At 44.6% G+C, this 17497-nt stretch overlaps 1 protein-coding gene across 1 annotated transcript in view; it reads right to left on the bottom strand.

The window, feature by feature from the left end:
• STAG1 (stromal antigen 1) overlaps positions 1-17497 on the bottom strand; it is a 2074316-nt gene that overhangs the window by 1041040 nt on the left and 1015779 nt on the right. The window contains 1 exon segment of the mRNA XM_033958034.1: positions 6003-6106. Within this exon segment, the coding sequence (XP_033813925.1) occupies positions 6003-6106 (104 nt within the window).

Genomic DNA, 17497 nt, shown 5'->3' with positions numbered 1-17497 from the left:
GACACTAGTTTTCAGCCATTGTTTTCTGCTGATTAGGTGTAGAAGGGAGGGGCTCTGATTTATTACTAAGGTTAACTGCATTATCTTTGGGACAATGCTGTGAACAAGGCTGCCCTGTGAACTTCTAAAAGCTAAGTTACTCAGCATTTCATATTCTGCTCTTTTCACTGTTTTCAGCATTATATCTGCTTAATTTCTCTTCTCCTCCTCCCTGTTTCTTACTTAAAAAAACCACAAAAAATAAACCCTTCTCTTTATTTTGTTAAATCTTATTTCCTCTTTCCCTTCATAGGAAAAAGGGGGGGGACATGCGGGTCACGTGATTCTCGAGGAAGAGGCAGGGGAGGCCGGCAGGTATTTGGGCTTTGGCGTGGGTAACAAAGCGTGTGAGAGGGAGGGCGAGGGGAATAACGGCCAACTTGAGCATAAGAGGCGTAAGGCACCCCACGAGAGGCCCGAGGAGCAAGAACGGGCAGAGAAGGTCGAGTAGCGGAGAAGCCGGGCAAACGATAAGATTCAGGCAACGATTTAGAGATCCATTGGTGTGGAAGAAGAGGCCCAACAGTGTAGCCAGAACGTGGAAGGAGAGAGAGAGAACCGACCAAGTTCAGAAAGACAGGTTTGATGAGATCATGTAGCAGTGAGCAGTGCAGGTCAGGATTCTAAAACTGCCAGAGGAAAAAAAAGAGTTGGGAAGAGTTCAGTTTGAAAGACAGGTTAGTCTGGGGTTTGTTTGAAAATAGTTTAAAATACATCAGGGTTGGAAAAGTTAGGGAATTTTAATTATTTTTTTCTTTTTCTATGGGTAGTTAGAGAAAATTAAAGCAACAAACATATTTTTCAGGGTGTTAGGGTTTTGCTCCCTTTGATTTCTTTAAGTTAGGAAGTAGGTTTGCTGTTGATCAAAACAATCTCAAAAGAAGAAAGAAGAAGCGCTGGTACCCAATGGCGGTGTAAAATAAACAACGGAGTCCAGGGACCACTTTCATATATAGAGACCCAAATAATCAGGACTACTAAAATCAAGTCACTTTACAACCAATCAAGATGATCTTTATTCTATGCAATCACTGTGGTGCTTTAATTCCAAGATACACTATTTGGAGCTTAAGGCTTGCCCCATCTGTCTTCAACTTGCTAGTATTAAGGAGGAGCTCTGAAAACTTAAACAGGAATTGAATACAATTAAAGCAGCTTCCATCGCTTCACAAAATCATACCAACTTACCACCTCTACCTCAAAGAATAAAACAGCATAGAAATAAAGGGTCACAGTAGGCTCAGGAAGACTGTGACATGTAACACAGAAAAATCCACCTTCAATAATATTACCTCTACAGAATTCCTTCGCTCCACTAGTGCACTGCGATACTCAAGAAAACAGAAGGGAGGTGGGACTGGAACTAATGAAGGTAACTCAAGAGAACAAGCGTACCCTAAGCACAAATAAAAAAGTCAAAAACAGAAAACTATTACTGCTGGGGGATTTCATCATCAGAGGCACCTTGGGACACAAGGCGAGGAGACCAAAATAGTGAAATGTTTTCCAGGATCCTCAGCTACCAGAGTTCCAGGCAAATATAGACTATAATTAAGGAAGCAACTAAGGATTGTAACACTGATATTGTTATCCATCTGGGAACAATTGACCTGGCCAACAACTCCACACTTGCAGCACAGAAAGCTTTTCGGGAGCTTGGTGAGGGCGTGAAACCTTTTGTAAAGTCTTTAGCTTTTTCTGAAATACTGCCTGCATATGGAAAGGGGGAGGGGGGAACAGATGCTGAAGGGAAGTGAGGAGAGGAGATAGAGGGGAGAAGATGGAGAAGGGAAATGGAGAGGAGAGAGAGAGGAACAGTCGCTGGATGGAAGTGAGAGGAAAAGGAGAGCAGATGCTTCATGGAAGTGGGGAGGACAGAGAGGGGGAGTAGATGCTGAAGGAAAATGGAGAGAAATGGAGAAGCAGATGCTGAAGAGAAGTGGAGAGGGAGGAGCAGACGCTGAAGGGAAGCGGAAAGGGGAGAGAGGGGAACAGACACTGAAGTGAGCTAGGGAGGAGAGAGAGAAGGAAGCTGGATTTCATAGGTTTAGCAATGATCGCTGCTAACTGACCCGATTCACAAAATGAGGTTGTCTGCTAGGGAATTCTTCTCCCCTTGAATGTAGACAGCCTTTAGGAAAAGGTTGCGAGTGGTTGTCCAAGTCCAGATTTTCTGGGCATCCTGGGATAACAGGAGAGAGCATGTGCCTCCTTGCTTGTTTATGTAGTATATTGCTACTTGATTGTCTGTGTGAAGGAGAAGGACTTGGGGCAGAGATGATGATGAAAGTCCTTGAGAGCATAAAACATTGCTCTGAGTTCCAGGAAATTGATGTGAAATTTTCGTTCCTTGACGGTTCAAAGACCCTGAGTCTGAAGATCATCCATATGAGCTCCCCAGGCATAAGGGGATTTATCCGTCGTGATGACCTTGAGATGAGGGGGCAAGTGAAAAAGGAGACCTCTGGATAGATTGGAAGAAGCCATCCACCATCAAAGCGACTGCAGAAGAGATGAGGTCACAGATATATGTTGTGGGAGATGATCCGTCGCTTGAAATTATTGATAAGCAAGGGTCCACTGAGGGGTGCGAAGATATAGCTGTGCCAGTGGTGTCACATGGACAGTGGAAGCCATGTGGCCTAGAAGAACCATCATGTGCCTGGCAGAGATGGATTGAAGAGGAAGCAATTGCTGACAAAGGCGGATGAGAGCCTGAAGACGATCTTGAGGAAGAAACACTCTCATGAGAGTGGTATCTAGGATTGTCCCAATGAACTGCAGATGTTGAGTTGGAAGATGTGATTTAGGAAGTTGACTTCAAAACCTAGAACCTGAAGAAAAGGAATGGTCTGAGATGTTGCTTGGACCACTTCCTGAGATGATACAGCCTTGATCAACCAGTCATCTGGGTAAGGGAAGACTTGAAGGCCATGGGAATGGAGAGATGCGGTCACTACAATCTGGCACTTTGTGAAGACTCTGGGAGAAGATGCCAGGCTGAAAGGAAGGATCTTGTACTGGTAATGACATTGATTGATTTGGAAATGGAGCTACTTCCTGGAAGTCGGATGAATTGGAATATGTGTGTAGGCTTCCTTGAGATCCAGTCGTTCTGATTTAGGAGAGGAAACAGCAGGGTGAGGGATAGCATCCTGAATTTCTCCTTGACTAGAAATTTGTTGAGAGCTCTGAGATCCAGGATGGGTCTCAGTCCTCCCATCTTCTTGGGAACTAAGAAGTAACAGGAGTAGAATCCCTGCTTCTGGTGATTGAGGGGAACTTCCTTGATGACATTCAGCAGGAGAAGGATTGAACCTTCTGCAGAAGAAGGGAGGACTGTGCAGGGTCCAAAACAGACTTGCTAGGAGGATGGTCTGGTGGTAGGGTGTGAAAATTGAGATTGTAACCCTGATGAATGATAGTGAGGACCCAAAGATCTGATGTTATAAGCTCCCAGCGAGCAATGAAGAACTGCAGACGACCTCTGATGGGCTGAGGCAACATCTGCAGAATGGTGACGTTGGCTATGCTCTGAAGAAACGCGTCAAAAAGGCTTTGTAGGCTTTTGGGGGGCAGCCTGTTGTTTTTGCTGTTGACGTGGTTCTTGCTGTCTCTGTCTCCTTGGTTAAGGCGGAGCAGGGGTTGCAGGTTTTGTAGAAAACCTTCTCTGATATGAAGAAACTGATCTGAAGGGACGAGAAGGTGGATGCTTCTTTTTGGGCTTGACTAGAGTGTCCCATCTGGTCTCATGAGCAGACAACTTCTGGGTACCGTGTCTATGGAGGCACCAAAAAGCTCGTCCCCCAGACAAGGTGCATTGGCTAACCTGTCTTGATGGTTGACATCTAGTTCAGAAACTCGAAGCCAGGCCAGACGTCTCATGATCACTGACATTGCCACAGCACGTGAGGTAAGTTTGAAGGTATCATAGGTGGAACAAATCATGTACTTGTGGAGCTGGAGCAGGTCAGAAATGAAATGCTGAAACACAAGAAGCTTATATTCTGGAAGATATTTTTGGAATGTGGCAACTTGTTTGACTAAATGCTTCATATAGAAGGACAAGTGAAAATTGTAGTTGCCAAACCGGTTAGCTAACATAGCATTTTGGTATAGGCGTTTCCCAAACTGGTCCATAGCCTTGCCCTCTCTGCCAGGGGGTACAGAGGCATAAACACTAGCCCCTGAAGATTTATTTAAGGCTGATTCTACCAGGAGAGACTCATGTGGGAGCTGTGGTTTGTCAAACCCAGGGATAGGAACCACTGTATACAGAGAATCCAACTTGCGAGGAGCCACAGGGATGGTAAGTGGCGTTTCCAGATTTTTGTAGAAGGTTTTCTGTAATATATCATGGAGAGGAAGCATGAGGAGTTCCTTGGGTGGTTGATCGTAATCCAAGACATCCAGGAATTGTTTAGATCTTTTACAGTCAGCTTCCAAGGGAATGGACAAGGTCTCAGACATTTCCCATAGAAACTTGATTTTTCAGACACTAAAGGAGCCTCTTGAGAAGAGTGGCAAATGGATTTGCATTCTGAAGAACCCTCCTCTTCAGACAGAATAGGGTTTTGTTCAGAATCTCCACAAAGATCTGAATCCTGAGTTGTCCGGGGTCGGTGCCGAGCACTCAGTATCGAAGGCTCAAGATGTTTTAACTTCCTCAGTATCTTTCCTGACCTCACTGACATCGTCTTGGGTGACATCTGGGCTGAAGACGACCAGTGTCAGTGAATCATCTTGTCGGCTCCTTAGTGAGACGTGGCGGTATCAAGGAGACTCCTGTGCAGGTGCAACCGGTGTTGAGGGTTCAGACCGGACTGGCACCGGTGTTGACATGGATAGAATTTGAGTCGGCACCAGCAGTTGGAACTGCTCACATAATTCTTCTTGTAGCAACTCATGGATCTGTTGCTTAAGAGTAAGCACCAGTACCACTGGCTTTTTTGCCGGTACATTCGGAGTGGCTCTATGCTCTGGCGATGAGGAGGCCGATGTCGAGGCACTCACCAAGATCAGAGCAGAGCGTTTCTTGGGTCTCCTCGAGGTCAGCAGGACTTGACTCACTGCTGCTTTGACCTGAGATCCAGAGAGGGTGGGAAACAGCTTACCCACTGAAGTGTGCGACACCGTAGATGGTTCCACCGATGTTGATTGGTGCTGTGTCAATTTGGCCGGTGCCACCAATGTTGGCAGCGGTGTCAAATTGCCCTCCATTGTGACACTGAAGAGGAGGCACTTCTGAATAAGGAGGTTCTTGAAAATCCTCTTCTGGAAGGACGAACAGCGGGAACAGGTTTCGGGACTGTGCTCGGGCCCCAAGCACTGGAGACACCAGCGATGCGGGTCAGTCACAGAGATGGGGCGAGCACATCATCCACACTTTTTGAAACCCATCTGTGGGCGGGATGTTGAAGGGGAGACGGCCTCAGCTAAATTAAAATCTAAGGCCAAGGTGGTCGAACAGGCCCTGTCGGGCCAAATCCGTGAAAGGAAGAAAACAAAATTTTTTTACTATTTTTTTTAATTAAAAAAAACTTAATAAAATAAAAATAAAACTGACTGAAAAGTCAGAGATCTGTGAGAGCGGGAAGGCAGCAGAGAAAAAGTTTCAATGGCCGTTGAAAAAGACGCCTCTTAGCTCCGCAGAAACTAAGAAACTGAGGGACCGCGCGTCCTACGTCAGGCGGGAAGGCACTCGCGCATGTGCGGTTCGGGCTATCGCAAACTTTCTAAAGGCTTAAAGTGGCAATGCACTTTTAAAGTGGTCCGTACCGGGGCTCCATCGGTGACGTCACCCATGTGTGAGAATATGCTGCCTGCTTGTCTTGGGATAACTACAGTTATCCGGCATCTACCAATCCCCATGGGTGCCAGATAGCTGAGAATCTACTATAATTGATCTTTGAAATTAACATATAAACTCAGGTTACCTCAATATTAAACCTATTCCAACTTACCCTTTTGCCAGTCCCCCTACCCACTGGAGGATGTGCTTCAGCAGCCTGCCGTATAGTACACACCATCAGCTCTATAAGAGCACTTTCCTGCCGATCAGACATCACTAAGCAGAGAGAAAGGCACAAGGTCAAACATTAGTTTAAGATTCTACCAGTAAAAACATGATTAGACATAAGTAACAGCAAAAACCAGTAAAAGAAAAAAATTTTCCCTTATGATAAACATGTGGACACACCAATTCATATATATTAAAAAAATCTTTCATGAAACATCTTTGGGGTCCTTTTACTAAATTGCAGTTAAGTGCTAGTGCATGCTTAAAGCAGCTTAAAATGTCTTGAAATAGAACACGCTTAGGCATTCTGAATTAAGTTCCAATCAATGTGTGCTAAAAAAAATTTAAAAAATTTTTATTGGGGGGGTGTCTAGGGTGCATGGTGTGGGCATACCTGCACTACTCAGTGCAGCTACATTACCACGCACTAACTGGTTAATGCAGTTGCTTATTTTTATGAAAATGGCCATTAATAGAAAAAATAGGTAATTCAGCCATTTTACTGACTCAGTAAAAATGGACAGCATAGGAGGAAAACCCATGCAAGGGTGCAATGAGGCTACTTTTTATCACAGCTTAGTAAAAGGACCCTATTGTTATTGATTTTTGAGGTCTCTTGTCATTTGTGGTAATATAAAGAGATTAATTAAGACCACTTTGTTCGATAAGTTTAATACTTAGTGAGTTTATTATTGAAATTCTATTTTACAAATATTTGTATTTTTTACTGTATTATTGTATTTCACTGATTGTCCAGCTCTTTTTAGTATAAACCACCTAGAACAGGGGTGTCCAATGTCGGTCCTCGAGGGCCGCAATCCAGTCGGGTTTTCAGGATTTCCCCAATGAATATGCATGAGATCTATGTGCATGCACTGCTTTCAATGCATATTCATTGGGGAAATCCTGAAAACCCGACTGGATTGCGGCCCTTGAGGACCGACATTGGACACCCCTGACCTAGAACTTTTGGTTATGGCGGTATAAAAGAATAAAGTTATTATTATTATTATGTACTTACCCAGGTAAGCTCTTTTCCACTAGATAGAAACATAGAATCTGATGGCAGAAAAGGGCCACTGGCCCAACAAGTCTGCCCACTCTAAGGACTCTCCCCCCTAAGCACTTCCACGAAGTGAACCCACATGCTTATCCCATTTTTTCTTAAAATCGAGCATATTGCTTGCCTTAATTACCTGAAGTGGAAGATCATTCCAACGATCAATCACCCTTTCAGTGAAGAAATATTTTCTAGTGTTGCTATGAAATCTCCCACCCCTGAGTTTCAACGGATGCCCTCTTGTTGCCATAGGTCCTGTAAGGAAAAAGATATCTTCTTCTACCTCAATACGGCCAGTTACATATTTGAACATCTCTATCATATCTCCCCTCTCTCTGCATTCCTCGAGAAAGTATAGCTGCAACTTACCTAGATGTTCCTCATATGGGAGATCCATGAATCCTGAGACCATCCTGGTGGCCATTCGCTGAACCGACTCCACTCTCAGCACATCCTTTTGATAATGTGGCCTCCAAAATTGAACACAATATTCCAGATGAGGTCTCACCATGGACCTGTACAATGGCATTACAACTTCGGGCTTCCGGCTGACAAAAATTCTTCGGATGCATCCCAGCATTTGCCTAGCCTTGGATGAAATTTTCTCTACTTGATTGGCAGTCTTCATATCTTCACTAATGATTACTCCTAGGTTGCGTTCTACAGCAGTTCGCGTTAACGTCTCACCATTCAGAGTGTAAGTACTGCATGGATTTCTGCTGCCAAGGTGCATAACTTTACATTTTTTGGCATTAAAATTCAGTTGCCAAGTTGCGGACCATTGTTCCAATAAGAGTAGGTCCTGTGTCATTCTGTCGGGCATTGTGCATTTGCCCACTATGTTGCACAGTTTAGCGTTGTTGGCAAATAATGCAATTTTGCCTCAAAGTCCGTGAGGCAGGTCCTGTACAAAGATATTAAATAGGATGGGACCCAAGACCGAGCCCTGCGGCATTCCACTGATCACTTCCGATGTTTCGGAGGGAGTACCATTTACCACCACCCTCTGAAGTCTGCCGCTGAGCCAGTCTTTAACCCATGCTATCAATGTTTCCTCTAATCCCAACAAACTCATCTTGTTCAATAACCTACGGTGTGGGACACTGTCAAAAGCCTTACTAAAGTCCCAAGTACATGATAACCAGGGACTCTCCCATATCACTAGGCCAATCGGGTTTTCAGGCTAGCCCTAGTGAATGTTCATGGAGCAGATTTGCATGCCTGTCACTTCCATTATATGCAAATCTCTCTCATGCATATTCATTAGGGCTAGCCTGAAAACCCTATTGGCCTGATGGTCCTCCAGGACAGGGTTGGGAACCACTGTTCTAGACCACAGGTGTCAAAGTCGGTCCTCGAGGGCCAGAATCCAGTCGGGTTTTCAGGATTTCCCCAATGAATCTGCATGAGATCTATTTGCATGCACTGCTTTCAATGCATATTCATTGGGGAAATCCAGAAAACCCGACTGGATTCCGGCCCTCGAGGAGGGACTTTGACACCCCTGTTCTAGACAATAGGGTTATTTCCCCATACTCGAATGGACTGCAGAAGGAATCCACTCTGGATTTTTCACTCTGACTCCAGTGTACCTCGTACTTCACAGATCAGCTTAGCGCCCTCTATCAGTCAGTACCTAAGCATAGAAAGGCACCCACAGATGTGAAGTAGAGGCACCAGTAACCACAGGCCAACACAAGCTTCAAAGGAGCTCAGAAACTACTCCCTAACAAGTTGAACATATGTAGAGATTCTTCACAACCCCGAAGGGCTGGCCAGTCAACAAGAATCAGCTTGGAGAAGCATAAATAGACTGAAAACTGAAAACAGGCGCAGGAAGGACAGGGAATCTAGAATGTCTCAGCGAGGAAGACTAAATGCCAGGACTTGAACTGCATGTACACTAATGCAAGGAGCCTAAGGAACAAAATGGGAGAATTGGAAGTCATGGCCAATAATGAGAACCTAGACATCATAGGGATCACGGAAACATGGTGGAACGAGGAAAACAAATGGGACATAGTACTGCCAGGGTATAAACTCTACCGAAAAGATAGGAATTATCAGAAGGGAGGCGGAATAGCACTGTACATAAGAGAAACCATTCACTCAATCAGTGTGGATACAGCAGCGGCAAATGGACAACTAGAGTCATTGTGGGTTAAAATACCAGGAAAAAACGGATCCGAGATAAAGATGGGACTGATCTACCGTCCACCTGGGCAACTTGAAGCAGTGGATACAGAAATGGTAGCCGAACTGAGGAGGGAATGCAAGAACACCAACACTATAGTTATGGGAGATTTCAACTATCCCGGGATAGACTGGCATCTTGGAAATTCAAAATGTACGAAGGAAACGGAGTTCCTGGAAGCCGTCCAGGATTGTTTCATGGAACAACTTGTACAGACTCCAACGAGAGGGGCAGCGACCCTGGACCTGATCCTCAACGGGCTTAAAGGACCTGCAAAGGGAGTGGAAGTAATGGGACCGCTAGGAAACAGTGACCACAACATGATTCTGTTCCAAGTGGAAGTAGGATCACCAAAGGGGAAGAGAACAAAGGGAACAGCGTTTAACTTCAGAAAAGGGAACTATGATGCCATGAGACAAATGGTGAAGAAGAAACTCAGAAACAGCTACAAGAAAGCTCTGTCTGTGGAGCAAGCCTGGTCCCTACTCAAGGACACGGTAAGCGAGGCACAACACCTATATGTACCCAGATTTAGGAAAGGAGGCAAAAAGAATCAGACTAAAGACCCAGCATGGATAAACAATGAAGTAAAGACAGTGATAGGAGACAAGAAAACATCATTTCGGAAGTGGAAGAAGGACAAAACGGAAGAAAACTGAAAAGAGCACAAGGAGCATCAGAAAGAATGTCACCGAGTGGTCAGAAAAGCCAAGAAAGAATACGAGGAGAGACTAGCCAAGGAAGCAAGAAACTTTAAACCATTTTTCAGATATGTAAAAGGGAAACAGCCAGCAAGGGAGGAGGTGGGACCCCTGGATGAGGGAGACAAGAAAGGAGTGGTGAAGGAGGAAAAAGAGGTGGCTGATAGACTAAACAAGTTCTTCGCGTCGGTCTTTACAAAAGAAGACACATCCAGCGTGCCGGAACCAGAAAAAATCTTCAAGGAGGATCAGGAGGGTATATTATCATGCATGGAGGTAAGCCTCGAAGCCGTTCTAAGGCAGATAAATAGATTAAAAATTGACAAATCTCCTGGCCCAGATGGGATCCACCCGAGGATATTGAAAGAGCTCAGAGACGAAATAGCGGAGTTACTCAGGCATATTTGCAACCTATCCTTAAGATCAGGGATAATCCCGGAAGATTGGAGGATAGCAAATGTTACACCAATCTTCAAAAAAGGATCGAGAGGCGACCCGGGGAACTATAGACCGGTGAGCTTGACCTCAGTTCCGGGGAAGATGGTCGAATCACTGATCAGGGAAGGTATCAATGAGCATATAGAAAAAAATAAACTGATGAGATCAAGCCAGCACGGTTTCTATAAAGGACGATCGTGCCAAACGAATCTACTACATTTCTTTGAGGGGATAAGCAAACATTTGGACCAGGGTAGCCCCATTGACATAGTTTATCTGGATTTCCAAAAAGCCTTTGACAAGGTACCCCACGAGCGCCTGCTGAAGAAACTGTGGAACCACGGGGTGGAAGGGGACGTCCACAGATGGATCCAAAATTGGCTGGCGGATAGGAAGTAGAGGGTAGTAGTAAAAGGACACTACTCTGACTGGAAAGGGGTCACGAGTGGTGTCCCGCAGGGGGTCAGTGCTGGGACCGCTGCTGTTCAATATATTCATTAACGATCTGGAAACAGGCACGAAGTGCGAAGTTATCAAGTTCGCGGACGATACAAAACTCTCCAACAGGGTCAAAACTGTTGAGGAATGCAAAGAACTACAGAGCGACCTGAACAAACTGTGCGAGTGGGCAAAAAGATGGCAGATGAGCTTCAATGTGGAGAAATGTAAGGTCTTGCACATCGGGAAAGGGAACCTCATGTACAGCTATACGATGGGAGGAAGGGAGATGGGGAAAGGCACCCTAGAAAAAGACCTGGGGGTATTGGTGGATACAACAATGAAGCCAGCGGCGCAATGTGCAGCGGCCTCAAAGAAAGCGAACAGAATGCTGGGCATTATCAAAAAAGGTATCACTACCAGAACGAAGGAGGTCATCCTGCCATTGTATCGAGCAATGGTGCGACCACATCTGGAATACTGTGTCCAATACTGGTCGCCGTACCTTAGGAAAGACATGGCGATACTTGAGAGGGTCCAGAGGAGAGCAACTAGGATGATAAAGGGAATGGAGAACCTTTCATATGCTGAAAGGTTGGACAAACTGGGGCTCTTTACCCTGGAAAAGCGGAGACTGAGAGGAGACATGATACAGACATATAAAATCATGAAAGGCATAGAGAGGGTGGATAGGGACAGATTCTTCAGACTAGCGGGGACAACAAAAACAAGAGGTCACTCAGAAAAACTGAGAGGGGACAGATTCAAAACGAATGCAAGGAAGTTTTTCTTCACTCAGAGGGTGGTGGACACCTGGAACACGCTTCCAAAGGAGGTAATAGGACAGAGTACAATACTGGGTTTCAAAAAGGGACTGGATGACTTCCTGAAAGAGAAGGGGATTACAGGGTATAGATAGAAGGTTACACTACAGGACAAAAGCGAAAAGCATATGTGAGTTTTAGGGTAGGAGCACTATCAGGTCCTGGACCTGAGGGGCCGCCGCGTGAGCGGACTGCCGGGCACGATGGACCTCCGGTCTGACCCGACAGAGGCAAGTCTTATGTTCTTATGTTCTTATGTTCTATGCTTAGGGTAAATACATAATTTCTTTTTCCAGTGCAATAGGTGAGACATTCTAGGCAACAGGGACTTACAAAAGCAGTCTCCCTTAAAATAGCTAGGGTGTGCTTGCTGTGCCAGCCCTTAAGACCAAGGACCCGAAGGCCAAGTCCTGCCTGGCAGCAACATCCACTCTCTAGAACTTAGCAAACGTGTGAAGCGAAAACCATGTGGCTGCCCTGCAAATCTCTTCAGGAGGAACAGCTCGAGCTTCAGCCCACAACAAAGTTACACTCCTGGTAGAATGTGCTGTGACGGAAACAGGAGACTGTTTCCCTGCCAGAATATAAGCTGATGAAAAGGCCTTACAAATCCATCTGGAATTTGTGGCCTTAGAAGCAGGAGCACCTCGCTTAACTGAATGAGTCAGCACAAACAAATGGTCTGAAACTCATTAGCGATCTCCAAATAACGTAGGAGTACCCTGCACACGTCCTATTTCTTCAGCAGGCGATCCTGAGTTCTGGAACCTGTCGTCTAAAAAGAAGGCAAACACACTTCCTGATTGACATGGAAAGCCAAAATAATCTTCGCCAAACAAACCCTCACCTCCGAAAAATAAGGAGAAGAGGGTCTCTACAAGAAAATGCTTGCATTTTGGAAACCCTATGGGCAGAGGTGATGGTGACAAGAAAAACAGGTCTTGAGTTATATCCAAGAGAGAGGCATCCCAAAGAGGCTCAAAGGAAGCTCCGGTAAGGCCCAACCACACTAAATTAAGGTCCCAAGCCAGGAAGTTTCAAGTTTCAAGTTTCAAGTTTTATTTCACATTTGATGGATCGCCTATTTCGAAATTCTAGGCGATGTACATAATAATATAATATAGAAACTTTAACCAAATTACAAAATTACAAATTACAAAAATTGTTAACGGGCGGCCAGACCCGAAGAGCCCCATTCAAGAATCAAGCAACATCCGGATGCGATGCCAAAGAGAAACGATTGTCCCGGGATCTATAACAGGACAGTCCGACCACCTGAACCCTCAGAAATGCCACAGTGAGGCCTTTATCCAAACCAGCCTGAAGAGAAGCGAAAATCCATGCGACCGAAGCCAAATAAGGATCCACCTGGTCTTGGGCATAGCAATGCTGGAAGGTCTTCCACGCCTTAGCATAGGCCGATACCATGGATAACTTCTTAGCTCTGAGAAGTGTATCAACCACTGGATCCGAATATACTTTATGTTCTAGGGCAGCGCACTCAAAAGCTATGCTATAAGTGCAAAGCAACCCAGATCTTCCATGGCCACCAGACCCTGACAGAGAAGGTCCGGATAGATGCGCAAACAGAGACTGCATACCATGCACAGCCACAGACAGATCCACGTACCACAGTCTTTGAGGCCAATCGGGTGTCACCAGAATGATGCACCTGGGATGACCCGCAATCCTCCAAAGAACTCGGCTGATCATTGGCCAATGAGGAAAGACAGTGAAGAACTCCCAAAGGTCATGGTTGCAATAGAGCATTGAGCCCCTCGCTTTCGGACTCGGATCTGTGACTGAAGAAGCGCTGTGCCTTCTTGTTCCTTGCCATGGCCATGAGGTCGAAGCTGTGATGCCCCCAGCACCACACAATTAACCAGAATGTCTCCAGTGAGAGAGCCCACTCGCCCAGATCCAGAGTCTATCAGCAGAGAAAATCTGTTTGAACGTTGTCCACTCCAGCCATATGCGCTACTGTCAGATCCAGAAGATGATGTTCCACCCATAGGAAAAGCAGGCAGGCTTCCTGAGCCAAGGGAGAGCTCTTGGTCTCTCCCTGGTGATTGACATAGGCCATCACCGTCGCATTGTTGAAGACCCAGATTGCCAGTCTCTCCAGGGTCACCTGCAATGCTCTTAGGTGAGATGAATGGTCCAGATGGTTGACTGGCCACATTTTCTGAGACAAATGGCACAGATGGTTGATTGACCTCCTTTTCTGAGACAGATTTCAAAAGCCTTGAAGAGGACGATGATTGCAGTGTGCTCCCCAACCTCAAAGGCTGCCATCTGCGTCCTTGCAGATCAATTGAGGATGAAGCCACCAGTTCATGCTCGCTTGGGTCTCTAAAGTCCACAGCAGACACATCTACAAGGCATCCATGCGGGAAAGCAAGTCATGCTAAAGAGGATGCATGTGCACTCTCGCCCATGTGACAACATCCAGCGTGGCCACTATGGATCCCAGAACCTGTAGGTAGTCCCACACCGCAGGAGCCAACTTCTTCAAAGAGCCATAATCTGAGCACACAGCTTCTGCCTGCGAGCCTCAGGAAACTAAACACGACCCATTGCCATATCAAAAAGAACTCCCAGGTATTCTAGCAACTGCGAGGGCATCAGATGACTCTTCCTTTAGTTGACAATCTAGGCCAGGTCTTCCAGCACATGGAGCACCTGCCCCACTGTGTGTCGCCCCACTGTGTGTCACCCCTCTGATAAGGAGGGGGCTCTGATCAGCCAGTCATCTAGATAAGGGTGAACCTACAACCCCATCTTCCTCAGATGAGCCGCCACTTGCACCATCACCTTGGTGAAGGTCTGGGGTACTGTTGATAGCCTAAAGGGCAGAGCCGAAAACTGGTAATGCTGACCCAGAACATGAAACTACAGAAATTTGTGGTGGGCCGGAAAAATGGGAATGTGCAAGTATGCCTCTGTCAGATCCACAGAGGCCAGAAAATTCCCCAAAGCCACTGCTGCAATGACCAACCGAACGGTCTCCATTCAGAATTGAGGAATCTTGAGCACACAATCACATGCTGAAGATTCAGAATCGGTCTCTAATCTTCTGATCCTTTCTTTGGTATGATAAAGTATAAGAGTATCTACCTGAGCCCGAGAGGTTGTGTGGCACCAGCTCTATAGCTCAAATATCTAGCAAGCGCTGAAAAGTAGCCTGGAATTTGCACGCCTTGTCCGGGGGCCCGGACGGAGAATCCACATTCCGCGGATAACCAAAGGAAGGAAAAATATGAACAAAGGAGAACCAGCATGGCTGACTAAAGGGGTGAAGGATGCGGTAAGGGAAAAGAGGAACTCGTTTAAAAAATGGAAATGCGAACAAACAACGGAGGCCTGGAACAGTCACAAGGCCGACCAGAAGAAGTGTCACAAGGCAGTAAGAGAAGCCAAAAAGGTCTATGAGGAAAAGAAAGCGCAAGAAACCTAAAACTTCAAGCCCTTTTTCAGGTATATAAAAGGGAAAAAACCAGCAAAGGAGGCAGTAGGCCCTCTCAATGATCAGGGAAGAAAAGGGTACATCAAGGAAGACAAAAAGATTGCCGATAGGCTAAATTCATTCTTCGCGTCTGTCTTTACCAGGGAAGACACTGCATCAATGCCCGAACCAGGGAAAGTATTCAAGGGAGAAATCAAGGATAGCTTCACCACAGTGAGTGTGAACCTGGACATGATATACTATCAGATCGATAGGCTAAAAAGTGACAAGTCCCCTGTGTAAGGATTGTTAGTGGCCCCCACAATATATGGCTGGTGGGGTCACTTGAGAGGCGCCCTTACACACGCCAGGTCCCAGGTTCAGTTCCCTCACTGAAGATTCACCAGGAAGTAGAATCAAAAAGGCACAGCCAGAAGTGATTGCATAAAGAATATATTATAGAAATAGGCTTACAAAAAAGCAATATTTACAAGCATTACAATTAATGAGAGAGCAACGCAGTTTCCCTGCCTTACAGAGTTCAGAGGAAGCGTGAAGTTCCAGGGAAAGGCAGAGAGAGAGAAAAGGGGGATAGGGTGATGGTCCAAGCTTCATGTTCCATAGATAAAGAGAAGGATAGACAGAGAAAGAGAGAGCTCTATGTGTGTTGCAGAGAGGAGGCTTTTATAGCTTGGAATCTTATTCTGAATATAGAAAAATCTCCCCCTCCTTGGTAAACTTGTGCTAGACAGCCGAAGAATAGGCTATGGTCAAATGTAATTTCCAGTATGCCTCTGACAATAGTTTCTGATTAACTTTTTAGTTATCTGTGCACCTGGACCCATTGTCCTAAGCACCCTCTTAATTAGACATTAACACATTAACACCTTTTAGCTAATCATGATTCAATCAGGGCTACTTAAAACCGTCTTTTTGAGTTATATGAAACAGTCTACCTACACTCAGGGTCCATCTGCATTCACATGCCAAAGTCAGATTGATATAATTTATCATAGGCCTTTGCTGACATTAATTATGCCAAGCTACATAATGATTTGGGGTGGTCGATACATTAAAAAGGCATGCTCGATGATGTAGCAACCATAGAACAACATTTAAAGATAAATATAAAAGTTGTGTTTTATACAACTCGTGGTGTTGCTTTAAAACATCAGACCAGCCCATTTATCCAAAAACGGTTTTCTTATTGCTACATGACGATCATTTCTACGGCATAACCGATGTCAAAAAATTCTATGGGGAGCGTAATTTCTGTACTTTTTGCCAGAAGCCCTATAGTCACGACCACTCCTGTACATTTTGCTCTAAAGACTGTTTAGATAGACATATGCAGCTGGCGCAGAAAAAAGAAGTGGAGTGTTTATCTAAAACACTGTGTCTGAAATGTGTAATGTAATGTAATTTATTTCTTATATACCGCTAAACTCCGTTAGGATTCTAAGCGGTTTACAGAAAATAGACAATAGGGGGCATTAAAATTATAAGTAATATAGGTTTACAGAGAAATATACATTAAAGGATACAATAAAAATAAGATAAATAAATAAAGAATAGGTACTTTGAAATTCCCTTACTGTCCCGAAGGCTCACAATCTAACTAAAGTACCTAAGAACAAACAAATTAGCAAAATAATAGAGGAAAATAAAGATAGAGGAAAAAAATGAGATATGAAGCATCCTAACAAGAATACATTGAACTCTCAATACCATACTGTTAAAAACAAAACGTACATTCCAAAATAATAATGTAATGGAAAGAAACTAATTAAATAGAAAATAATTTTAAGAATTAAATCAAATATAAAAATGTAAAAAGAAAAATAACCATTAGAAGTGAGGAAAAAAGAAAAGGTAGAGGAAGGCATATGAATAATGGAAAGAAAAACAGTTAAACAATAGAATTCTAAGAAATTTTAAATGAAAACTAAACAAATAGATAAAAAAGAACTAGATATAATATGCATAATAGAACAAAAGTTGGGAAGGACTTAATTTCATTTCTATCAATCATCAATATCATCATCCTTAGTGCTTTAGCCGTTTCAGCAGGGGAACCGCCATCATCGACCTCTGCACATTAGCCATGGGCAATGCTCCCTCTAAGGATTGGCTGGGCATGGGCAAATTTTCTCTCATGTGAGCGACAAATTCTAAAAAAAAATTTTTGTGTAAGCAACAAGTTCTATAAACCAACAATTTTCCAGATATGCAAGTATTTTTGTGAGCACCCATGTAAAATACGTGAGCGACGCTCCTAGAACATTTCAGTGATTGCTCATGTGCTCAGCTTACAGGGAACATAGGCCATGGGTCCACTT

Source organism: Geotrypetes seraphini, chromosome 9, assembly GCF_902459505.1.
Source record: "Geotrypetes seraphini chromosome 9, aGeoSer1.1, whole genome shotgun sequence".
Classification (NCBI taxonomy): Eukaryota; Metazoa; Chordata; class Amphibia; order Gymnophiona; family Dermophiidae; genus Geotrypetes; species Geotrypetes seraphini.
This window is presented reverse-complemented; position numbering and strand designations above follow the sequence as displayed.